General features: G+C 48.0%; 1 protein-coding gene across 6 annotated transcripts in view; it reads left to right on the plus strand.

The window, feature by feature from the left end:
• Positions 1 to 26,277, plus strand: part of LOC140426938 (PH and SEC7 domain-containing protein 2-like) — a 294,703-nt gene that overhangs the window by 246,488 nt on the left and 21,938 nt on the right. For all 6 annotated transcript variants that reach the window (XM_072512238.1, XM_072512239.1, XM_072512237.1 and 3 more), the window contains 2 exons: positions 7,184 to 7,341; positions 21,380 to 21,524. In XM_072512238.1, the coding sequence (XP_072368339.1) occupies positions 7,184 to 7,341; positions 21,380 to 21,524 (303 nt within the window). The remainder of the gene's footprint in view (positions 1 to 7,183; positions 7,342 to 21,379; positions 21,525 to 26,277) is intronic.

Here is a 26,277-nt window from a genome sequence, read left to right on the forward strand (position 1 = left end):
GCGCACAGCGGCGGCCACGGCATACAACATGGCGCCGGTCGAGCGCAGACCCGGCCTGCCAAAAACCGCCGGCCTGTAAACCCCCTTGCCACCCCCGGACCACCTCCCACCAGTTCACCAGCCCCCATCGAAGCCTCCTCCCCCTCCCTCCCCCCCCCCCCTCCCCCCCCCCCCCCCCCCCCCCCCCCCCCCCCCGGACTGCGGAACAACTCACGCCCCGACTGTGGCCTGGCTGGCCACAGTCCGCAGCCACCACGCGAGGTCCCTGAACGTTGTGAGGACACGCACCCCACGGCGCCGGGGACTCGGCCCATCGGGGGAGGGCGTCTAGTGACATTTTGAGGCCGTCCTGACAGCGAGGACGCCGCTTTTCACGGGGCGGATCATCAGAAAAACGGCGCAGCCCCCGATTCCAGCATCAAAACACATTCTCCAGCCTATCGCCAAAAGCCATTTTGCCGCCGGCGAATGGAGAATGCAGCCCCATATGTCAGAATTACATGATTCCTTACACAAAAGAATTTCTGGGCCTGGATTCTCCGTCCCGCCAGCCCCGTTTTCTGGCATCAGATGACAAAAAGGTCAGCAGCGGGATTCTCCGTTCCTGCAGCCGGCCAATGGGGTTTCCCATTGTGGCCACCCCACACAGTTGGGAAACCTGCAGGCGTGGGTGCACTGCTGGCAAAATGGGGAATCCCGCTGACGGAGAATCCCCCAACAGACCTTTATGCCTTCTGACGCATATTAAAACTACAGATATGGGCGGGATTCTCCCGAATCCCCCGATTACCCGACGCCGGCGTAAGAAAATGGCGCGAGCAACTCCGGCGTGTGGCCAACCTGAAGTTGTAGAATCCTCCGCATTTCCAGGGGCTAGGCCGGCGGCAGAGGGGTTGGCGCTGCGCCAACTGGCGCCGAGTTAGCGCATGCGGAGAACCGCCAGCGTGGTTCCGCGCATGCGCAGACCGCCCGGCGTATTCTTGCGCATGCGCAGGGGGGTGTCTTCTCCGCGCCGGCCGTGGCGGAGTCCGACAGAGGCCGGCGCGGAAGAAAGGGGTGCCCCCATGGCACAGGCCCGTCCGCAGATCGGTGGGCCCCGATCGCGGGCCAAGCCACCATGGCGCCCCTGGATCCCCCTGCGCCCCCCGAGGACCGCACCAGCTGGTCTACCAGCCAGGTCCCACCATGTGGGACCATGTCCAATTCACGCCGGCAGGACTGGCCAGAAACCGACGGCTGCTCGGCCCATTGTGGCCCGGAGAATTGCCGGGGGGGCCCCCGGCCGGCGTGGCGTGATCCCTGCCCCGCCTGAAAACCGGCGCCAGAGAATACGGAAGCCGGCGTCGGAGCGGCAGGGCAGGATTCACGCAGCCCCCCCCCCCCCCCCCCCCCCGGGGATTCTCCGACCCGGTGGGGGGGTCGGAGAATCCCGCCCTGTTATCCAAACTAAAAGTTACTAGCAACATGTAATGTTGTGATTCTTCCTATTATCTTTGTTGTGTTGCTTTGTTGAGTAGGAATAAATGGGGTAGAATTGCCATCACTTCTTAACATTCGTAATATTAGCAGTGTCTAGGCAGAATCGATCAAACCAACATAAAAGATCGGAGAATCTTAAACCCGTGAGTTATTCCCTTAAACACATCCATTTGTGTGTGCTGGTTTAATTTATCTGGATCAGGCCGACAAAACTGGCCATGCTGCTACGTCAAAATTACGAGATCCTGCCGACATAGTGGTTTGAAAAGGCTGTTCAAATTATGTGCACTGTCCGAGACACGGCGAGATTCTCGGGCCGCCCCTGCTCATCGATCGAAAATTCCCGCCGGAGGTCAATGGATCTTTACATGGTATGCGTCCCACCTGTGGCGATCTTGTGGCGGGCGCGGCAGAAGTCAGCCCACACAGCCACTAGCAGGCACATTTTGAAGGTATTAAAAAAAAAATTAAACAATATTTAATTTACTTAGAAACTGACCACTGCATGCAAATGAAACAATTAAATGATTTTGTGTAGTTTTATTAAGTTATTTTCAGGCATTTTAGTTGAGGTTACTCACCAGCGAAGGACGGATCACTTACTAAATATGTTTATTTTTGGTGATGGACACATTTTGAGCGATTAAATGGTACTAGGTTACTACTCTCAAATGCACCAACAATAGGGTGTGATTCACCCGAAAAATGACAAAATCCTACGGCTACGCTGCAACGGAAAAGCAATGGATAGTCAGAAGCTTTTTACCAGGGTGGAAGAGTCAATTACTCGGGGTCATAGGTTTAAGGTGCGAGGGGCAACGTTTAGAGATGTGCGAGAGAAGACTTTACACAGAGGGTAGTGGCCTGGAGCGCGCTGCCGGAGGAGGTGGTGGAAGCAGGTACAATAGTCACATTTAAGGGATGTCTTGACAAATACATGAATAGGATGTGAATAGAGGGATACGGACCCTGGAAGTGTAGAAGGTTTTCGGTGAGGTGGGCAACATGATCGGCACATGTTTGGAGGGCTGAAGAGCCTGTTCCTGTGCTGTACTTTTCTTTGTTCTTTGTTGAACGTCGAAGCAAATGGGCAGATGGTGAAGTTACCTCTTCACATTATCATTGGAAACTTTCCTGCACTGTTTGGCAGAACATGATTGGCTAAGATTAGGCTCAAATGGGAAACAGTCAACCAGTTAGTGAATTCAAAAAACAGCTTACAACAACTTCTGAATAAGTATGAGAAGGTGTTTGAAGATTCACTAGGCTCTATGACTGGAGTTGAACTACACCGAAAAAGCAAGCCAGACAGCACACTCAAATGTCTCAAAGCTAGAACTATACCGTATGCTATTAAGCCGAAAGTTGAAGAAGAACTAGACAAATTAGTAAGGACAAAAGACATAAAACCTGTTGCTACGAGTGATTGGGCGACACCAATCATTCCTGTATTAATATAGAATGGCTCAGTGAGAATTTGTAGAGATTTTAAAACTACTATTAACACAGTTTTGTGCATAGACCAGTATCCACTGCTGTTGCTGGAATTTCTGGAGAACCGAAATTCAGTAAAATTGATCTGTCACACACATATCTGCAGATGAATGTGGCTGTCGAATCATAGCCACTACCCAAGGTAGCAAGGAATAAGCTTAAAAAAGGGCTTAGGAAAGCGAGGAGGGGGCATGAGAAGTCCTTGGTGGGTCAGATCAAGGAAAACCCCAAGGTTTTTTACTCTTATGTGAGAAATAAAAGAATGACCAGGGTGAGGGGAGGGCCGGTCAAGGACAGTAGTGGGAACTTGTGCATGGAGTCAGAAGAAATAGGAGAGGCGTTGAATGAATACTTTTCTTCAGTGTTCACCAAGGAGAGGGGCCATGTTTTTGAGGATGAGAGTGTGATACAGGCGGGTAGGCTGGAGGAGGTAGATGTTCTGAGGAAGGATGTATTAACAATTTTGAAAAACCTTAGTGTCGACAAGTCCCCTGGGTCAGATGGGATATATCCAAGGATTCTTTGGGAGGCAAGGGATGAGATTGCAGAGCCTTTGGCTTTGATCTTTGGGTCCTCACTGTCCATGGGGATAGTGCCAGAGGACTGGAGAGTGGCGAATGTTGTTCCTCTGTTCAAGAAAGGGAATAGGAATGACCCTGGTAATTATAGGTCGGTGGTCGGTAAGTTAATGGAAAAGGTCCTGAAAGATAGGATTTATGACCATTTGGAAAGATGCAGCTTAATCCGGGATAGTCAACACGGATTCGTGAAGGGTAGCACGGTAGCATTGTGGATAGCACAATTGCTTCACAGCTCCAGGGTCCCAGGTTCGATTCCGGCTTGGGTCACTGTCTGTGCGGAGTCTGCACATCCTCCCCGTGTGTGCGTGGGTTTCCTCCGGGTGCTCCGGTTTCCTCTCACAGTCCAAAGATGTGCAGGTTAGGTGGATTGGCCATGATAAATTGTCCTTAGTGTTGGGTGGGGTTACTGGGTTATGGGGATAGGGTGGAGGTGTTGGCCTTGGGTAAGGTGCTCTTTCCAAGAGCCGGTGCAGACTCGATGGGCCGAATGGCCTCCTTCTGCACTGTAAATTCTATGATTCTATGAAGTCTTGCCTCACAAATTTAATTGAATTCTTTGAGGAGGTAACTAAGTGTGTAGATGAAGGTAGAGCAGTTGATGTCGTATACATGGATTTTAGTAAGGAGTTTGTTAAGGTTCCCCATGGTCGGCTTATGAAGAAAGTAAGGAGGTGTGGGCTAGAGGGAAATTTGGCCAATTGGATAAGTAACTGGCTATCACATAGAAGACAGAGGGTGGTGGTGGATGAAAAATTTTCAGATTGGAGACCAGTTACCAGTTACACAGGGATCAGTACTGGGTCCACTGCTATTTGTGATTTTTATCAATGACTTGGAGGGGGGGCTGAAGGGTGGGTCGTAAATTTGCTGATGACACCAAGATTGTTGGAGTAGTGGATGAGGTGGAGGGCTGTTGTAGGCTGGAAAGAGACATTGATAGGATGCAGAGCTGGGCCGAAAAATGGCAGGTGGCGTTTAACCCTGATAAGTGCGCGGTGATTCATTTTGGTAGGACAAATTTGAATGCGGATTTCAGGGTCAACGGCAGGGTTCTGAGGAATGTGGAGGAACAGAGAGATCTTGGGGTTTATGTCCACAGATCCCTGAAGGTTGCCACTCAAGTGGATAGAGCCGTGAAGAAGGCCTATAGTGTGTTAGCGTTTATTAACAGGGGGCTTGAGTTTAAGAGCCACGGGGGTTATGCTGCAACTATACATGACCCTGGTGAGACCACATTTGGAGTAGTGTGTGCAGTTCTGGTCACCTCATTGTAGGAAGGATGTGGAAGCATTGGAAAGGATGCAAAGGAGATTTACCAGGATGCTGCCTGGTTTGCAGGTTGGTCTAATGAGGAAAGGGTGAGGGAGCTAGGGCTTTTCTCTTTGGAGCAGAGGAGGATGAGAGGCGACTTAATAGAGGTTTATAAGATGATGAGGGGGATAGATAGAGTGGACGTTCAGAGACTATTTCCTCGGGTGGATGTAGCTGTTACAAGGGGGCATAACTATAAGATTCAGGGTGGGAGATATAGGATGGATGTCCGAGGTAGGTTCTTTACTCAGAGAGGGGTTGCGGTGTGGAATGGACTGCCTGCTGTGATAGTGGAGTCGGACACTTTTGAGGAACTGTCAAGCGGTTATTGGATAGGCACATGGAGCACACCAGAATGACAGGGAGTGGAATAGCTTGATCTTGGTTTCGGACAATGCTCGGCACAACATCGAGGGCCGAAGGGCCTGTTCTGTGCTGTACTGTTCTATGTTCTATAGTGATGCACAAAGGTCTATTTTGTTACAGAAGATTTGATTTTGGAATAACATCTGTGCTTGTTCTTTTTCAAACATCCATGTATACATTGGAACAGAGACCAGAGACAATGACAAGTTCAGATTCTGTTTCTGAGGACTTTTCAATGCCTTTCATGACAGATACCAAAATGACTGCTCAAGAAGCATCATCTACAGAAGAACTAAAGTTGCAAGCAATCGGGTTCACAAATCCCAAATTTTTACCAATGAGGAATATATGTCCACTACAGGGACTGTCTTATTGAATTGTATATATGTGTCGAAATAACATATCAGGGGATCTGTTGTATAAATGTTAATTGTTGTTGTTGCACTAATGAAGTAAGGAGGGAGAGATGTGATGTATCAGAGAATATATTCCTGCTAGTTATACGTCATGTGCTGTGTAGTGACATCAGCAGATTGTTTGAGCGGGCTATGAGCAGATCACCATCTGTTTTGCATGAGCAACACCCTTAATAAACCTCTCACCATGATTTACAAGAATCCAGAGTGTGGGCACCTCCATACCTTTCTCTTTGCGGCAACAATGGAAAGCAACAACTTTATTCACTGGAAATTATTTGCGTGGCTTCAGTAATCTTGTAACACTACACTTTTCCTCATCACTTTTGGGCTAAGGATCAAAAGAGGAACAGATTTTTGCTGGGAAGGTGCAAATACATTTAGGCGGGAACAAGATTCCTCCACAGTCTTATAACTGGCTAACAAGCACTGTCTTGATTCAAACTTGATGACTAGCTGGTTGGGTAATGTATGGAAGGAGTGTTGGTGTGCATGAGATGCAGCAGAAGAATGGGGAACAAATTTGACAAAAAAGAAATAGTGGCCTGAATTCTCCGTTCCTGAGACTAAGTGTTGACGCTGAGGCAGGATTCATGGACTTCCACAACAGCGAAACTGGCAACGAACCTGGACTGATTCAACAACTGTGGAGGGGCTAGCACTGGCGCCACGTGGAACACCATCGATTCTAATGAAAAATGGTGCTGGATTCGCCGAGTCTGTGATTGACACTCAAGAGGCTGAAAAGCTGCAGGCGCCTAAACACATTACAATCCCCACACACACTCATCCCAGCCAACAAGGTAGCGCTGATTGTGCTGGAGCGTGCCCATATAGCTGATGGGTCAGCTGAGGCCAGAGGGTAGCTAGGGGGGTGGCCTGGGGGAACACCTATATGACCCATGGCCCTATATTCACAGTGGGCAGTCAGTGGCGTGTGTAGTCGCATGGCTGTCTTTCTGGCTGCGGCAATTGTGTTCCATGCCCATCCACCCTGACCCCACAGCTCACCTCCTTGCCACCTCCCGCTACTCCCCCGGCCCTGGCAGGAGCCGCCTGACCAGCAACACAACTGTCAGCAAACTCTGGCGGTGTTGGACCTTTTTGTACTCCCTCTCTCTCCCTCAGCAGCCACGACGCCGGGTGCACGATTTTTAAAAGCACAAGTCAACCGCACCATTGGGAACTTGGCCCATCGGAGGCAGAGAATCGCGGATGTCCCGGAGCATACCGGGTCAGGCCCGCTAATGATATGCAAACGTGTTTACTGTACATGCGTTCTGGACCGCATTGACGCCGCTGTCGAGGTGACGGCGAATTGCGATTTGGCATCAAATTAGCGCCTGCCGCGATTTTGGCGCCAGAACCTATTCTCTACCCAATCGCATTTCCTGATTTTGACACCAGCCAACCTTTTTATTTTAAAACACAAAAGAATAGAATTATTTTCATATTCTCATATTTTTCATTTTCTACTCATCAATTATAGTGAAACATATAAAACATAATTGTTCTATTTATCTGTATCTCCTGTAGGATGAATATAAACTAGACCGAGATTTGTCTGAAGTGGATCTGAAAAATGCTATTCGCATACACCATGCATTAGCAACAAAGGCCATTGATTACAGTAAACGGCCCAATGTTCTTAAATTGAAGACAGCAGACTGGAGAGTCTTTCTGTTCCAAGCACCGTAAGAATATTGTACATATTTATTTTAAGCATTTATGTTGTATTTTGAACCAAATTTAATTTGGAAATTGGTTTATGTGACATATTTGTTGTCAGCAAGTGTAACTCGCTAAATTATTTGTCCATTATCAACTGGTTGGTTCAGCAAATTTCCCAACACGTTTTGCAGAGGCAACAGCGAGGATGATACTGCTGGAAAAAGATCCAGTGAAACTCACTGAAGTACTGGAGGTTTGTGATGCAGCAGACTGTTTGATAGAGCACCAAACCGTTACAACATATTTATATTAAGTGTGTTTCATAGTTTGGAATTTAAGTTCAATTGTTGATTGAAATCAGCAAAATTAAGGTGATGCCTTAATGTCAAATCTATCATTCACCACATCTCTCTAACTTGGATGTGGATCTCACAAGACCGCCTAATGGATGTTAGTCCCTTTTTAAAATGATTAATTTGACAAACCTAGAATTTAAAGCAATCAGAACTATTTCAAAAACTCAAAGCCCATTTCTATGACTGTCATTCAGGACATTTTTATTGAAAAATTGTTGTAAAAGGTAATATTGTAAACCATATTGCAGGAATTACACCGGTAAAGAGATACACACAATTTAAAGCTCTTAGATATTAAAGACTTCTATTCGTAGCCTTCCAGTTTTCAATGTTCTGTTGTCTATCGGTGTAGATGGTGGAATTTGCATCGTAACCTGTATGTTGATTGCAAAACAAGTTTCTCAATTCTGTCAGCTTTACACTTATTACAGTGTAACATCTAAATCTGGGGGATCGAGCTGGTAGCATTCTTGTGTTTCGGTTATGCTGCTTAAGGTTCAAATATGATTATCAGCTTGAGAACATAGTTTAGGCTTTAATACAGCTATCCCTTGTTTAACTTTCCTAATGTGTTCTGAAAAATGCCGTGCTAGACAAAAACGTACTAAACAAAAATAACTTTCCCAAACATAAGAAACAGGAGCAGAAATGCGATTTTTGGCCCCTCGAGTCCGCTCCATCATTCAATAAGATCATGACAGATCTGGTTGTGTTTTGAATTCCACGTTCCCATCTACCCCCGATAGCCTTTGATTCCTTCGCCTAACAAGAATCTAACCACCTCCACCTTAAAAGACTCAATGACCCTGCTTCTGCAGTCATTTGAGCAGAATTCCAAAGTCACACAGCCTTCTGTGAGAAAAAAATTCTCCTCATCTCTGACCTAAAAGGGTGATCCCTAATTTTGGAATAGAGCCCCATAGTTCTGGGCCCACCCACAAGACGGATATTTTCCAGGCCCACCTTGTCGAGACCGTTCAGGAACTATATTATACAGGACCTTGGTGAGGCCACATCTCGAATATTGTGTGCAGTTTCAGTCTCATTATCTGAGGAAGGATGTTCTTTCTCTCAAGGGAGTGCCGCGAAGGTTTACCAGACTGATTCCTGGGATGGCGGGACTGACATATGAGGAGAGATTGAATCGGTTAGGATTGTATTCGCTGGAGTTCAGAAGAATGAAGGGGGGTCTCATAGAACCTTATGAAATTCTAACAGGACTAGCCAGGACAGATGCAGGAAGGATGTTCCCAATAATGGGTGTGTCCAGAACCATGGATCACAGTCTGAGGGACGGGGTAGACCATTTAGGACACAGATGAGACATTTCTTCACTCAGAGAGTGGTGAGCCTGTGGAATTTGTTACCACAGGAAGTAGTTGAGGCCAAAACATTTGTTTTCAAGAAGCAGTTAGATATAGCACAAAGGGCGAAGGGGATCAAAAGATATGGGGGGAAAGCGGGTTTAGGCTGTTGAGTTGGCTGGTCAGCTATGATCGTAACGAATGGCGGAACAGGCTCGAAGAGCTGAATGGCCTCCTCTTGCTCCTATCTATGACTATGTCTTGTATACTTAAATCAAGTCACCACCCCTCACTCGGTGGAGGTCAGCTTATCCGCCCTGTGCCTCAGCGTGGTGGGGGGACCTGCTGGAATTTTTAACGCTCAAGAAGGTGAAGTTCGAGCTGAGGGGAAGGATGGGAGGGTTCTACAATTCATGGGCATTGTTTATCCTGCACTTTCAAGAATTGGATGACATTGAGCATTCGGGGGAGAAGCGGGTTGAGGGTATGGTTTTTGGTGATTATGTATGGGATCAACGTGGATTCTCTTTTTCTTTCTTGTTCTGTGTTTAAAGTGTTGGGGGATGGTTGGAGGTTTGTAGAATAAAGGGGTTGTTCGTCAGGGGATTGACATTGTATTTGTTATTGTTGTTATCTGCTGTTGGATCTATATTTGATGAAAATGTGAAAAGGGAGAATAAAAATATTTTTTTTAAAGTCACCCCTCACTCTCCAAAACTCCAGTTAAAACAAGTCGTGTCTATCCAACCTTTCCTTAAAAGACAACCTGCTCATTTCAGATATCGATGTCGTAAACCTCTGAACTGCCAATAATGCATTTACATCATTACTTAAATGAGGAAACTAAACTGCACATAGTATTCTAGATGTGAACTCACCAGTTCCCTATCTAACTGAAGCATGACATCGTTACTTTTTGGTTCAATTTCTCTCATAATAAAATATAGCTCTCCATTGTCCTTCTTAATCCCATACTGTACCTGAATATTAACCTTTTGTGACTCATGCACCAGAACACCTAGATCCCTCTGCACATCAGAATTCTGCAATCGTTTTCTGCTTAATTAATACTCTGCTTTAGTATTCTTCCTGCCAAAGTGAAAAACTTTACATTTTCCAACATTATTCTCCATCTGCCAGATTTTTGCCCATTCACTCAGCAAATCTAAAACTGTCTGTAATATCCTTATGTCCTCTTCATAACATACTTTCCCACCTAACTTTGAGTCATCTGAAACTTTAACTAGCATGCCTTTGCTCCACTTATCTAAGGCATTCATATAAATTGTAAAAAAAAATTGAGATCCCAGCACAACCTGCTGAGGGGGTGGGCTATTTTCCTGACCTGTAATTTTTGCATTAAAAACGTATTGACTGCAATGAACCTAACTGGCCAAAAACCTCTCCTGCTAACTCTTCATAACATACTAACTGTTTCAACTTAGCTCCTGCTCGGCGCTTCTCCCGCTTGCCATTCTTCCCACTTGCCACCTTTCCCAGTCGGCATCTGTCCTGTTTGCCACCTTTCCCGCTGGCCATTTCTCCCGCTTGCCACTCGCTATCTCTCCCACTCGCCACCTCTCCCGCTTGCCACCTTTCCAGCTCGCCATCTCCACCACACGCCATCTCTCCCGCACCCCATCTCTCCCGCACCCCATCCCTCCCGCACCCCATCCCTCCCGCACCCCATCCTTCCCGCACCCATCCCTCCTGCGCCCTGGGTGAAATTCTCCGTTTTGGAGACGCCAGGACTGAATTGCATGTGGTTCGTTTTCCTGTTGTGGGCACTTCTGGTGAAGCAGTTCAGGACATGCTAATGGGCTAGCACTCTGCCCACGTGAAACTAGTGCAATTCCCATTCCCGCTGGCATCGGATTCGCTCAGGGCAGAATTGGCGCTTGAGAGCTTGACAGGTTGGAGCTGCTTATAAGCACTCCACTCCCCACACACTCACATTCCAGCCAAGAAGATGGCCCAGAGAAGAGCAACACCACGCTTCACCGACACGGAGCTCGATACAATGTTGTATTCAGTGGAGGAGAGGCGGGACACCCTCTTCCCCAGGTTGGGCAGGAGTCTCTCGCCCATGGTCAACCGGGCCTGGGTGGAGGTGACCGACGCGGTCAGTGCTGTGAGCCTCACAGGCGACTGGCATGCAGTGTCGCAAGAAGATGAATGACCTCCTTAGGGCAGCTCGGGTGAGCCATCAGGTGATGTTCCCCTGGCATCTTTGGTCAGGCGCTTTGCATGGACAGGCCAGCAGCTACGGTAACCTGTGTAACACCCCTCCCTGCATCTCATCATGCCTTTTTGTTGTTACAACCCCCTGGGCTAGTGCGCAGTCAATTCCAGCCCCCTTTGACCCGAAGTTACATCACAATTGAAATTAATAAATCTTAGAAAACACATTTAGCCCTCAGGTGTCCAATAACTACAGTCACCAGGTTTGTAAATTTAATCACAATTAAATTTATTAATAACAAAACTAAAATTAAATGTGCATCAGATACGACAGGTGAACTAATTATTACCCCCCACCCACTTAGACCTGTCCCACCCTCTACATGTACACATACCCAAGATAGACAAACACAGAGGGAAGAAAAGGGGTATGAAAATAATTAGCAAAAGGGATAAAAGTCTTTGTTTCAGATGGTTGCCTTATAGCACACCTTCGTTAAATTTAGGCTCTCAGTTTTCTATTTCTAGCCTGTAATGGTTTTCACTGTAGATTCATTCAGGTCTTTGCAGTTCCAGAAATACAGCAGCTTTTCTGGAGAAAATACAAGGGAGAGAGAGAGCAGGTGCTTTCCCCTGAGCATCCAGGTTTCCAAATGCCTTTCACCTGGCTCTCTGAAAATTATTGCACGCAGGCAGGACCCACTCACTGCCCGTTACCAGGCAGAATGCAGCCTTTTGGCCAATTCATTCGCCACCAGCCAATCAAAATAAGTCCCACTGATCTCTCAGGTGACGAAACGTCTGAGTTCTGCAGCCTGACTTGTAACTTTGGAATTCTTCATTTTTCCCACTCGACTTAAAGCTGTATGTTCATTAAGCATCCGTGGATCAAAATGATAACAGCAATAATAAGCAAAGGGGAAATAAGGGAATCAACAAGAAGGGGCCTTACAATTGGTCCCCTAGGAAAAGGCTGCCCATAGCAAAAAAGTGCACAAGAAGACTGGAGGGGGCTTCTCGGACCTCAGGGCTCTCACCCCCCCTGAGCAGAGGATGGTGGAATTAGCTGGGGAGGTGCAGAGGTCGGCATGCAATAACCAAGTGAGCCCCTAATGCAAAATGATGCCCTCAGAGCAAGTGAGTCATCCTCTCCACCAGACCACTCCTTCCCAAGAGCTCACCATGTATCTTGTCTTTAGTCTTGCAGGATCACGATCAGACCATGCCGGCCATTCTGGGGTACCTCGCCCCAGCCCCAACCCCAGAGGACCAACATTGACTTCTAGGCACTGCATTGACCTGCACCTCCACTGTCGCAGAGACTATCACCTCGGTGGGCATTTTAGTGAGGAGGCCCCTGTGTCACCTTCTGGTGAGCACATCAGACATGCTGCAGCACATCAGATGAAGGAGGGACTACCGAGGGAGCGGACAGTTGGAAGGCTGCCCGATCCCAGGAAAAAGCTGTAGTCCATACAGGTATCTTGCTTCTGGAAAGCATGGTCCCATCACTGATAGAGATGCAGGCGCAGAGCCAGGATCTACAGGAGGGGGTGTCAGCAACTTTCCAGCACAGCAAGTGCAGCTGAAGGAGTCCTATAGCCTTCAGGTGTAGGAGATTGTGGCGACGGTGTTTGGTACCCAGTCCAACACTGAACATGTGACGTCCGTGGTGGAAGCCTTGAGTCAAAAAGTCACAGCCAAAGGCAAGACGTCCAAGGCTTGGGGCACAATGTGCGGTCGATTGTTGAGGCTCATGGACAGTGGAGCCCAGTCACAGGCAGCCATATACTGGGCCTACATGAACATTGCCACCGCGCACCAGGGCTTGGCCCAATCACAAATGGCCAGAGCTGATTATGTCAAGAGCATGATGGCTGACTAACCTGGACCTGTCACAGAGGAACATGACCAAGGCAGTGAAGGACATTACTCACTCGCTGAAGGAAGTGGCCCAGTCTCTGTGCTCCATGGTTGAAGGTATTGAGACCCTGCTTGAGATGAGGGCAAGCCTCCAGGGCTGGCAGTGCCAGGTGACGGTGGAGCCTCTGAAGCTCACTCTGGCCTCCCTTCTGTCCCATGGAGTAGCCAGGGGGCCATTGAGCACTCTGATGGAGGAGGACGTCTTAGGGCCCATGCTGGTGTCTCCCTTAGAGGAGGTGCTGGAACACCTCAGCGCTTCTGAATCCTCCCCACCCCACCTGGAAGGAGCGGTCGAAACACGTAAAATAAGGAAGTTAGACACCAGTTAAGTTGGTACGGGTGCAGCACATAGGTTAGAGATAAAGGTCAGACACAACAATACAGTTGTATCAATTCACGATTAAACACCTTTTCACCAACATTCCGACCTGCCTCAATCCTCTGTGTGAAGGGTGTGGGGGATGGGCTGGGCTGGGTGTCGAGGGTGTACCGGGTGGGGGTGTGGAGGATGGTGGTGTATCTGTGTTGGAGGATGGCACGGCCCCCAGGATAATTGAACGTTCCACCTGGATCACCCTCACAGGTGGCAGAGGCCAAAGCCAGAAGTGTGAGGCCACCTTGTAGCACAGCTTATCCAGTGAGTGACCCATCACCACTCACTATCTCCATAAATGCACCCACCACCCCCACAAAAAATATATAGGCCGGTGAGATGGAATGGCCAGCCCACATGCAGGGATCACCCAGGCGGACAGTGGAAGGTGACCCTTAAGGCAGGAGTCAGACTCTCTCAAACGATGAGGAGCACCAGAGCTCATCTCGCAGTGAGTCACCATCATCCTCCGTTCCATGAACAACACCCGCTGATACTGTCAACCCAATGCCAACACCCTTAATTGATGCAGGTAGGACACTTAGAGGCCATTGGAGGTGGAGAGCGGAAGGCTGGGACGGAAGAGTGGAAGATATGAGCAGCTATGGGGAAGGGGTCATCACTAGGAAAGGTGTGGGGGGTGGATGGGATAGTATGTAGAGGTGAGACAGGTGGCCAGGCCTCTTAGTTGGCAAATCTGGAGGTAACGAGGTTGTCCCGTGTGCGGAGGCCCCTGGAGCACAAGTGGGGCGGCCTGCCGTGTCAGTCCTGATTCCATGCCCAGTTCTTCCTGGTCATCCTCCTCGTCAGATGAGGCCTACCGTTCTTCCTCCTCCCCCAATCTGTCCCCCTCTGCTGCGCAATGTTGTGCAGAACACAGCAGACCAACACAATGTTAGATATCCTCCTAGATCTATATTGGTGATCCCCACTGGAGTGGTCCAGGCATTGGAAGCGCATCTTCATTTTAATTTCATCTTGAGAGCGTCGATGCACCCGTCAATGATTCTCCTGGTTGCTGCATGGGCATCGGTCTAACAGGTCTCCGCGTCAGTCTGGAACCTCCGGACAGGCATCATTAGCCAAGGCAACAGCGGGTAACCCTTGTCACCCAAGAGCCAACCCCTCACCCAAGGGAGTCTCTTGAAGATGCCAGGGACCGACGTATGTGCCAGGATGTATGTGCGTGCACGCTGTCTGGGTATTGGACACAGATGTACATGATGTGCAGCTTGGTGGTCACACACCAACTGAACATTCAGGGAGTGGAAGCCCTTCCGATTGATGAAGGGCACCCCCCTGATGAGCTGATGCTTGCAGGGAGACATGTGTCTTATCAGTCATGCCCTGGACCATGCCAGGAATGGTGGCAAATCCTGGTGCCTGTGCATGCTGGAGAGCCTGGTGTTGAGCCTTTGGTATCTGTTCCTTACAAGAGGTCAAAAAGTTACGTATCAAACAAACACTCTGCACTGAACTTCAGATTCAACACAATTTTATTAACTAAACTTCACGGCGGCATGGTGGTGCAGTGGTTAGCACTGCTGCTTATGGCGCTGAGGACCCAGGTTTGATCCTGGCGCTGGGTCACTGTCTGTGTGGAGTTTTCACATTCTCCCTGTGTTTGCGTGGGCTTCACCCCCGCAACCCAAAGATGTGCAGATTGGTTGGATTTGCCACACTAAATTGTCCCTTAATGGGGCAACCCTTGGCTCTGTCCCAGCGACCACTCATAACCCCTACCGGCTTCTGGCCATGAGGCTGAAGGCTATTACTAATAGGGAATTGGCAATCATGGTTAAGTGAGCACTTCACACAACCCAAGTGGATTCCTGTGTGTGGGTGGGCCATGTAGCATGTTGGAGTCATTTCCTAGCATCCCAGTCAGACCTTGATGCCTGGACACTGTGCCTGAACAGTGCAGGAGGCAACACCATACACGCAGAAGCCAATATCCGAACACCCAGGGAATGGGACACAGCTCTGGGGACATGTCCAAGGCTGGAGGGTGGGTGAGTGCAATGGGGAGGGAACCAACACCTGGTCCAGGTGGCGTTATGAACGGGTGCCTGGGGTCAGGGTATGAGGTCCAGTGAGGGATCCTCGCTGCAGCCGGGGATGCTTGGGCAGGGCATTTCGGGTGAGGGAAGAGGGGGATCAGTTGGAGAATGGAGGGTCCCAGGGTGGGAGCCACTGCTGTTTGTCAGTCCAACACCCTCTCCCAATGCCTTACAGATATTGTCTGCTATGGCAGGAATTTTGGACCCCAGAACTTGCCCCAGTGGTCCTGCTGATAGTACGGGGATACAGGCTGGTCGTTTAAACAAATGACGAACCGCGCGTGCCATAGGAGACATTGTAGAGGTCTGCTGTGCCCTCCACAACCTCGCACAGCAGTGGGGCGACGAGCTGGAGGATGGTGATGAGGAACATGTGGCCACCTCTGAGGAGGAGGAGGAGGACAATGAGGCAGTGCTGGACCAGCGGGGGCTGGAGGACGAGGCCACGGAGGAACCTGAGGCCCAGCCGGATGCTGCAGGATAGGCGGCCGCAACGAGGGTCCCGCAAGACCAGAGGGACAGAGAGGCCCTCATATCCGCCCGATTCAGTTAGGACATGGCCTGTTCCGTCACCCCCAAATCCAATTTCCCACCCTCCCAGGATATGTGTCATGTTGCTCCAGGGTGCTTGGACTCTGTCGGCACCATCGCCGGGTCACTGTCGAGGGCAGGGGGTGGGGGGGTTAACCTACTCTTGCTTGAGCGCAACACAACCAGAGAATCGCACCCTTAATTTCTCATTAAACTGGGCCTTCAGCTTGAGGTTCATATTCAGGCCCCTATATTTCTGTAGGGACACTCTATTTCACATCAAACCTTGCTTTCAGCTTATGGTTTGACTTCAGCCTCTGCAGTCTCAAGAGAACGGCAACCGGACTTGCTGGCGAAAGAGTTGGCCCTCACAGTGTCTTCCCGGAGAGAATTAATTGGATCTTTTTTGGAGAGAGTTAATTAGGTCCCTTCATCACCATCATCAGGTTGCCAGAATTAAAACTGAAACCAAAATGGAACTTCGGGACTCTGAAAAGTCTTCCAGTGGAATAATATCCAATCACCACCGGTTACTGGACAGAGCACAGGCTTTTGGGTCAATTCATTGGCCATCAACCAAATCAATCAAGCCAAATCCCAACCAATCTCTGTCATTGGTGCCAGTCAGTCTACAACTTAATTCTGGCAACCTGATGATGGTGATTAAACTAACACAGGCTTCTCCTTGAATTAAAGGCACAGGCCACTGCTGTCTTCATACAGGCTGCCTCCAAGACACAGGTCCATAAATTGTCCATGGATCAAACATGTCACAACGAAAATAAAAGACAGGGAAAATAAGGGAATAAACAGAGAACAAACAAGAAGGACCATTACACAAACAACTAGGACATCTTTTTCATGAGTATATTTTGACTTTTTGCCCAAGCAGTTGCCCATGCAGATTCAGCAAACTTCAAAATCCCCATTCCCCACAGCTCAGCACCACGTGCACTGTCCCTGCAGCCCATTCCCCACTCACTTCAAAGCAACTAAGTCTTCTTTCACTGTTGGTCTTCCCACTAACAGTTCCTATTGAAAACTCCTGCTAAGGCCTCACATCGGCGGCAGTACTTCGTGTGTGTATGAGTCCGGTCTAAGAACTTTAAAAAAATTAATTATCTTTATTGTCACAAGTAGGCTTATATTAACACTGCAATGAAGTTACTGTGATAACCCCCTAATCGCCACATCCCGGCGCCGGTGCAGGTACACAGAGGGAGAATTCAGAATGTCCAAATTGCCTAACAGCACGTCTTTCAGGACTTGTGGGAGGAAGCCGGAGCACCCGGAGGAAACCCACGCAGACATGGGAGAACGTGTAGACTCCACACAGATAGGGACCCAAGCCGGGAATTGAACCTGGGACCCTGGAGCTGTAAAGCAACAGTGCTAACCACTGTGCTGCCCTTCTATTGCTCCTGATACCGCCCCACAGTTGGTGGACAAAATTCCTCTTTCCTGCAATTTTCTCTGCTGTTATATTTCTATGTTGCTGTAAAGAGAAAACGTGTGGAGGTGTCCACACTCTGGATTCTTGCAAAATATGATGGCAGATTTATTAAGGGTATTGCTCATGCGATCATGGTGGTGGCCTGCTCAAAGCCCGCTCAAACACTACTGACATAACTGCACATCGTGGACGCAAAACCAACAAGAATGTATTCCCAGATACATAACACTGGGGTAGGACTTGCAATCGAGCCTCCAATTGAGCATTAGATGGGCAGTGAGATGCTTTCCTCTACTTGAAAGTTATATTTGCTGATTCCACATAATCAGGGAATTCACACTAATTTTGATAGTGGGAAAGTACCAGATAGTATTGAGCCTGGAGGTGCAAGTGCATCAGTGAATTTAAGAAATGGGATGATGGGTACATTTAAAGTGATATGGCTCATGTAGAGATAAAATGACTAGTAGCCTCTCAATAATTTCATGTATATTTCAGCCTTTGCACAGTAAATGTAGCGTCAAGAAACTATTATTAACCATTGATCTCCCTGGAAGTCTTCAGGTACTTGACATAACACTCTGTATTGTACTAATAGTTTCTTTATTTAACTGCATCTATGATACTACAAATACAGATTTGATTTTTAATGAATTCTATCTCTGAGATTGGTGCAAAACATTTCCTAAAACGTTTGCTTTATGTGTCAATCAATAAAATCTCAATCATGTAAGCACAACTATAAAAATTGACTTTTCAAGATTCGGATAACACAGCATTTCGCAGGTTACCATTACATGATGAAATATATTTGAATAACAGTCATAATTCCACAAACAAGTTGATGTTAAACCAATACCTCTATAGTTAAATTATAGCGTAATTGATGTAAAGATGTGGTGCAGAAGCAGCCTAGTCCATCATTGCTGATGGCAGCAATCTGTCCCTGAATCAGTTTGTTAAAAACAAGTTGTTTGTGTAGTTAAAACTGACTTCTAAGTATATTGACAATTTGTTATGTCCAGGATGGCATGTTCTTTGACGTGTCATTCTGTGTACTGTTACGACACGCTGGGCAAGTGTATAGTCAATTCCAGCCCCACTCATTTTTGGGTCACACCACATATGAATTTACCAAAGATTTTTTTAAAGATTCCTCAAGTCTTTGGCCCTTGGCTGCCCAATAATTACAGTCACCAAGTTTGGAAGTTTAAACACAATTACTGTTTATTTATACCAAGAACTATCATGAAATATGTAGTAAATACAACTGAATAGTAACAAGCTAATACTTATTACCCACTTTAACTGTCCCACCCTTACCCACCCACACAAGATATACAAACACAGAGGGGGTGAGGGGTAAAAATACTAAGGACGAAGGTCTAAAGATAAGCAGCAGGATTCTCCGTCGGCAGGATACCTCCCCCCCCCACCCCCCCCACCCCCTGCCAGCAGTGGACCCACGCCCGCGCGTTTCCCAACTGCGTGAGGTGGCCCACAATGGGAAACTCCATTGACGGTCTGCGGGAACGGAAAATCCCGCTGCCGGCGGCGTGCGCTGCACCAGACAACGGGGCTGGCGGCATGGAGAGTTCTGCCCAAGAATCTTTGCTTCAAATGATGGTTCTTACCCACAGCACACTTGCTGATTAAAGTCTCTGGTTTACAGCTGATAATGGTCTTCTTTGCGGAGTCATTCTTTCAAGGTCCCCACAGTACTCACAGAAAGCAGGCTTTCTGGAGAGACACTTCAGTTCTCACCAAACTGGGCCATCAGCTTAAGGTTCACATTCAGGCCTCCACCTTTCTGTAGAGACATATTTCACATCAAACCTTGCTTCCAGCTCTTTGTTTGACTTCAGGCCTCTGCAGTCTCAAGAGAACGACTCCCAGACTTGCTGGAGAGAGAGTCAGTCCCCACACTAGCCTTCTGAAGGGGATTTGGTGGATCTTTTTGGAGGAAGTTAGGTAGAACCCTTCTTCAGGTCGCCAGAATCTAAACTGAAACCAAACTGGAACCCTCGTGACTCTGAAAATATTCCAGTGTGACCAGATCCAATCACCATCTGTTACTGGGCAGATCACAGCCTTTTGGGCCAATTCATTGGCAACCAGCCAAATCAATCAAAACGAGTCCCAGACAATCTCTTTCAATGGTGCCGGACAGTCCACAGCTCCAATTTGAACCAGCACAGACTAACACAGTGGTCTCTACCACTCTGCTGAAATCCTCTGCTGAATTAAAGGCACACCACTGCTTTATTCTGCTTGAATTAAACATACAGCCTGCCTTAAAGACATATGCCCATAAATCATCCATGGATCAAAACAATTAACTACAAAAATGGGAATGGACAGGGTATAAACATGATGGACCCATATAGTACTCTGTTTATTCGAATGTTGGAACCTCTATTTCCGTCTTCCTTTTTCAACAAATTGTCTGTGCCTGAATCTTCCGCCTACATTTCCATGTTACTTTTCCCAAACCTTCTAACAATGAATGGTCAATGTATGAACTTAAATATGCTGAGCTGTTGCAATGAAATGTTACTTCAAGAAGTCTAATCAATCTTAATCAAAAATCATTAGTTTTTCAAATGTTTAATTCACATAAGCACAATAGCAAATGTTTAATTCACATAAGCACAATAGAACATATTGCTGTCTGGTGAACTTTATTTATGAAAGAGAAAATATATATCCAGTTGATTATTTCTGTTTAAAAATCACCATCGCATGGACCCACCGGTTTTATAGTTGTATTTTCATCTTGTCTCCTCTCCAGGATTATTTTCATGGTAGCATGCTTTGCTGTAGATAATGTGTTGCACAGTACTGCACTTCTAAATTGAGCAATAGCACAAAGGACACAGTTTTAAAAAACAGAAATACAAACATGGCAGCATGGCAGCACCGTGGTTAGCACAGTTGCTTCACAGCCCCAGGGCCCCAGGTTTAGGTTTGAGTCCCAGCTTGGGTCACTGTGCAGAGTCTGCATGTTCTCCCCGTGTTTGCGTGGATTTCCTCTGGGTGCTCCGGTTTCCTCCCACAGTCCAAAGATGTGCAGGTTAAGTGGATTGTCTTTGCTAAATTGCCCTGAGTGTCAAAAACGGTTAGGGGGGGTTACGGGGATAGGGTGGAGGTGTAGGGATTGGGTGGAGGTGTGGGTTTGGGTAGGGTGCTCGTTCCGAGGGCTGGTGGGGACTTGATGGGCCGGATGGCCTCCTTCTGCACTGTGGATTCTGTGAAATAGCTGACTCCAGTCTGAACATTTGCCATGTGAAGATTTTCCTACAGTGCATTAGTTTGATTCTTTGAATACAACTGAAAATGCCTTTTCTCTTGGTGTGAACCATTTTCAAATGATTTCAAAATAAACTGGATTTAAAATCTGAAAACCTTTTTGATGCTACATTTGTGAAGTGCTTATTTTCTTCTTTTCAGATTTTGTATGTGCGAAAGAGAGAGAGAGAAAGGGTGATGAATAACAGCTATACTGTATTTTCTTTAAAAACAAAAAGTGTGGAAACAATCTTTGTTGACATCTATTGTATGTACAATTTGTTTTGTACCCTATGCACTCAATAACATTTGAAAATTACCATTCCATCATGCCTCTAGGTGGCATCATGGAATTTTTACATTTTAAGGCCACCAGTTACACAGTCCGGTTTCCAGTAGCATGTTCCTATCTTTGAATACTTGTGATAATGTTGTGTTCCAACATCACCTAAAATAGTTAATATTATATACGGACCTGCAAACCTTATTGCATTTCCTGCCTTTGCTGTGTGACAACTTAATATTGTAAATATTAAAATAGACAAAGCTGCTTTCAAAGTAATATTTACTCTCCTTTTTCAACAATTGACAGAAGTGAAGAGGAAATGCACTCTTGGATATTGAGAATAAACCTGGTAACAGCAATTTTTTCAGCACCCTCCTTCCCAGCTGCTATCGGCTCACTGAAAAAATTCAGCCGGCCTCTTCTCCCTTCGTCTACCACCAAACTCTCCCAGGTGAAATGTATAAAATTATGTGGTATGCAAGTTATTAACTGTGAAGTGTAATATGCTATCTGTTTTCAAACTGACCTTTGCTGTGTAATTAAGTTGGGCCACTGACTTGGTCAGTGGAGATTTTCTGGCACAGTGGGTAGTGGCCCCACCTCTAAACCACAAGCTCCAGGCTTGAGTGCCCCCCCCCCCCCCCGGATTTGATGGCCAAGAAAGGTACATCCATAACCTGACAAAACAGGTTGAGTATCATCCTGAAAATCCTTCCAACACACAACAATGTGTGTGCAGGTGGTAAGAGTGGGAGAGATTTCTGGGTAGCCATATGATGGAAAGAAAATTGGAGCCTTTACCATCACTATCCATGGGCAGCATTCTCCGTCCCGGTGCACCCATTGTCTGGTGCCGTGCACCCCCGCAGGCAGTGAGATCCTCCGTCCTGGCAGCCGGCCAATGAGGTTTCCCATTGTGGGCACCCCCATTCCGTCGGGAAACCCACAGGCATGAGTGCACTGCCGGCGAAGCGGAGGATCCAGCCGTCAGAGAAGCCCGCCCCATATCTCCAGACAACAACATGCATGTAAAAGTGCACATTGCCATAGCAACCTGGGCTCCCTAAATTAACTGATATATACCACCACCTACTGACTGATCTAATCCCAGTGACTGACCTAATCACACTACTAAACTGAATTGAAATGTCTGAGAGAGTAAACGTTTGTATGAACAATTGGCTTTATTTTCAAAAACAGATGAGAACTTGAAATGTGGAAAAATGTTTTGGAAGTGTGCATATTACGAGATGCACAATTACCTGTAATTTCTACAGTACACTTTATAGAATGGATAATAAGGCAGGCATGTTCTAGACTGTCAGGAAATCAGCATTTAAAGGATGAATGATTGTTGGTTGACAATATCATCAGAAGTGGCAATTTTCTTTAGCTTAGTACAAGGTGTTATTTTAACTCTTAAGTTTTGTGTTTTGTATTTGGAGAGAATAGTTAGGGGGCGCAATCTAATGGCTGCGTTGCGCCCAGCGGTGATCCGTGTAAACCGGTTAGATCACAGGAGAGGCCAAAATCGTTATCCGCGCCGGGCACCAATAGGTTTCCGATCTAACCGTCCCGCTCCTGTTGACGGGTTCCAGATTCCACCGAGACATGGCGAGGTTCCAATTAACACCAATCGAGGGCAATCTTCATATCATTAATGGGCCTCCTGAAATCTAACTGGCTCCCCAGTGGGAGGTCACACAGCTGCCGTTTAGAACACCATTAGGAAACCGGAAACTGGTGAAATAACTGCTGAGGAGATCGGAGGAGGTGAGTAGACATATTTGAAATAGGACATGCAGCCCGGAGGATCTGGAGCAGCTGTCCCAATGATCGGGGGAGGGTGGTGGGGGAGCCACAGCAGGGGGCAGGCCTGGTCAGGGTCTACCCTGTGCTGGAGGGATGAGGGAATCATGCCTGTGGGCCTGAAAGGCCATCCCCGATCGTGTATACTCATAACATGGGCAACTTCAGCTGCTGCATTTGTGGATGTGTGGCCTACCAAACACACCCAGGGCAGAGCCCTGTCCATGGTAATATTGTGAATGTCACTTTAAATCCCTGTAACCGTGAGCAGCCTCTGGCTGCACAGTTGAAAACTATTGCTAATAAGGACTGCCGTTGTTAGTTACATGAGCACTTCATAGGTCTCAAGTAGAATTCCGTGGGTACACGTGCCATGTCTCAGGTGAGTGTTATTACCTAGCATTCCAATAAAACTGTGAAGCCTGGACACTTTGCCTGAACCCTGCAGGCTCAACACCACAGAGGGAGCAGCCAACAATCAAGCACCCTAGAGCTGGGCTTCAGCACTGGGGATATTCCGCGACCAGATTGTGAGTGTGTGTGGATCGGGGAGGGAACCTGAGCCCGTTCCAAGTAATGATCCCGCCAGAGTCTGGTGTCCGTGGTCCCTGTTGTTCCCGGGGGTGCATGCGCATGGTGGAGGGTCCCCTAGCACAATTGATTCATTGGATGGCACCATGGATCAGCAGAAGCTGAAGCCATCCAATGTCTTAGTTCGGCAGTGAAAGCTCATTGTACTGTTTTCTGTCATGCAGTGTCAGACTGCTGCCGCCATCCCTGTGAATACCAGTCCTCAAAGGGGCTTGCAGGGCCTCACTACAGTCCAATTCTCCAACAGATTACTCAAATTCAGACACAGGCCCAACAGAGTGACAGTGGTTCCATGGAACATGATTTCACCTTCAGGATGGCACCATTTGTCCTCCCATCACTGCCACTCCACTATGCCTGGCTTGCTGTGGACTGTCTTTCAACCAGTCTAGATTGCTGCCCTCCCATACTGAGGTGGTGCAGTTCAAAACTGGAACTTCTAAGACCAGAACTTCTTGAGGTTAACCTCTAATGCCGGCTTCAGTCTCCCAGCTGAAATTCAGCAACCCTCCACCAGCCATGTTGCAGCCATTGGGATAGCTCCGTATAGGAGCATTAAACTAGGAAAAGGCACACAGAAGGCTCTAAGGGAATACCAAAGCTGATTAGTTATCTTTCGTATGGAATATTGGATGGTGTGATTGCTGAAGTTGGTCTGGAATGGTTGTTTTTTTGGTGGCTCTTATTTCAACATAGTGGCTTGGAGGAGGCTGGTGATCAGTAACAGAGAAAAGGCGTGGGGCTGGATTCTCCGTAGTCTGACAGCGAAATTGTGGTCGGCGATTGGGTGTAGAATGGATTTTCGTGCCAAAATCAGGGCCGCTGTCGGTCCGCCGTGCTCCGCCCCCTCCAAAATGGCGTCATCGTGCCGCATGTTGCTTCAACGGCATTGACGCATCATCGGCCAGCACTCCCACGATGCTCTGCCCCCGATGGGCCGAGTTCCCGACGGCGCGGGACACGTGTGATATCAGCCATGCTGGAACCCGGCATGACGGCTGCGGACTGTGACCAGCGCGACACTCGGCCGGCATCTTCTGTGCCGCTGGCCGGGGAGGGCTTCTGCAAGGGCTGGGGGGGGGGGACTGCTGGCGGGTGGCCATGGGGTGGGCTGTGGGGTCACAGTTGGCGGCTTGGGGTCGCGCCCAGCCGAGCCATGTTGTACAGTGCGACGGGTGCAGGTCGCTAGCCGTGCGCATGCCCGTCCCGGGACCCGGCCATTCTCCGGCCGTTTCCAGTGTGATACGCAGACGTTTCACCCGGCACTGGTGCTAGCCATTCACAGGTACCGGAATCAGTGAGGGTTCGGGCCGATTTGCCGGTTGTGAAACGGATCCCACGCCGGAATCGGCACTTAGCCGCATGAACAGAGAACCCAGCCCGTGGTGTGGGACTCTAACTAAATGTGGAATTGACGTTGTGTTCAGTGATACTGCAGTTAGATGAACCAATTATGAACAGCTGAGTGGTGATAGTTTCATAAATGCTACTGAGTCTGCTGGGTTCTTTTTGGGTCACCCAAAGAAATACAGAAAAAGGAGTTTTGTGGGAATGATGGCAGAAATTCACCCAAATGTATGACATGCCTCTGTTTCTGAATCAATTTCAATATCAGAAAGTTAAACAGTGCAGTATGTGGAGGAATGCAGAATCACTGAGAGCCATATCAGGATTTCTGAGTTATCCTGAGCAGATAGGAACTCCCGAGGTTGCTGTCAGTTTTGGCAGTGTAATGATGGTTTTGTTGCCATTCCCAATACAAAATCTGGCTACCGCTTTCTATGGATGACAGGAAATTGTATACTTTGGCTACCTACATGATGCAGCTGGCCCAATTTAATTGCCAGACTTCCTGAGGCTTTTTTCTCAATTGTTGCTATAGTTTCTGGACATTTGTGAGTGTATTGAATCTGGCAGCCACCTCTTGACAAGCAACAGGGACATTACTTCTGGAAGGAGGATGTCCTGCGGTGTTTTTTCTGTACTTCTTCTGCAAACACTTCCAAACATACTGAAAAAAATGGAGATGTTGAACGGAATCTTACAGCATTTGGCAAAGTGTCAGGCTCAGACAAAACACTAGCATGTCACTCTCCAGTTGCACAGACCAGTTTTTCACGGAGACTTGAGCCGCTTTGTCAAAACAAATGTGTGGGTGTGGTTTGTGCCATCACTCTGGAGGGGCGGAGCCTCATAGAGCTGGGAACTGGTTCCAAAGAGATCGGGACGCCATCTTTACAGTGCACCCCGATCAGCACTGCAGTCCAATGGCTCCAGCCCCCACTCCATCACGGAGGTATCAGGGGCTCTTCGCCCCCCCACATTCATTGCTGGCAAAGCACCCCCTCCCCACCCCTCCGACAATCCAAGCCCGCACTCCCCCACCCCTTCAATGTTCACCCACCCCTATCCACCACACGTCAAGGCCCCCACATGGGGCTCCCATTAGCGTCACCCATGGCACTGGTTGGCACTGCCAGTCAACACATGCCCCCTCCACCCAACTGCCTCACGCCTGGTCAAACCTGTTCTAACGTCGGCAAGGTATGAATATTTAATGAAGGGGTCCACATGGCAGGGGTGTGGGGAGGGGGGGTATGAATAGCATTGAAATGAATTCCAATGCATTAAAATAAGGTCAAAATCTCGTGGCATCGCTGGCGAGGGTTGGGGAAAATCAGGAAATGCAATCTCTCCGGCGAGAAACCCGTTTCCTGATATTTTCAGCCCACACTCCTGATCCTGCGGACAGAGAGTGCGGGCTTAAGATCGCGGCTGATGAATCCCTTTCAACAGACATTAGT

Source organism: Scyliorhinus torazame, chromosome 7 (genome assembly GCF_047496885.1).
Source record: "Scyliorhinus torazame isolate Kashiwa2021f chromosome 7, sScyTor2.1, whole genome shotgun sequence".
Taxonomy (NCBI): Eukaryota; Metazoa; Chordata; class Chondrichthyes; order Carcharhiniformes; family Scyliorhinidae; genus Scyliorhinus; species Scyliorhinus torazame.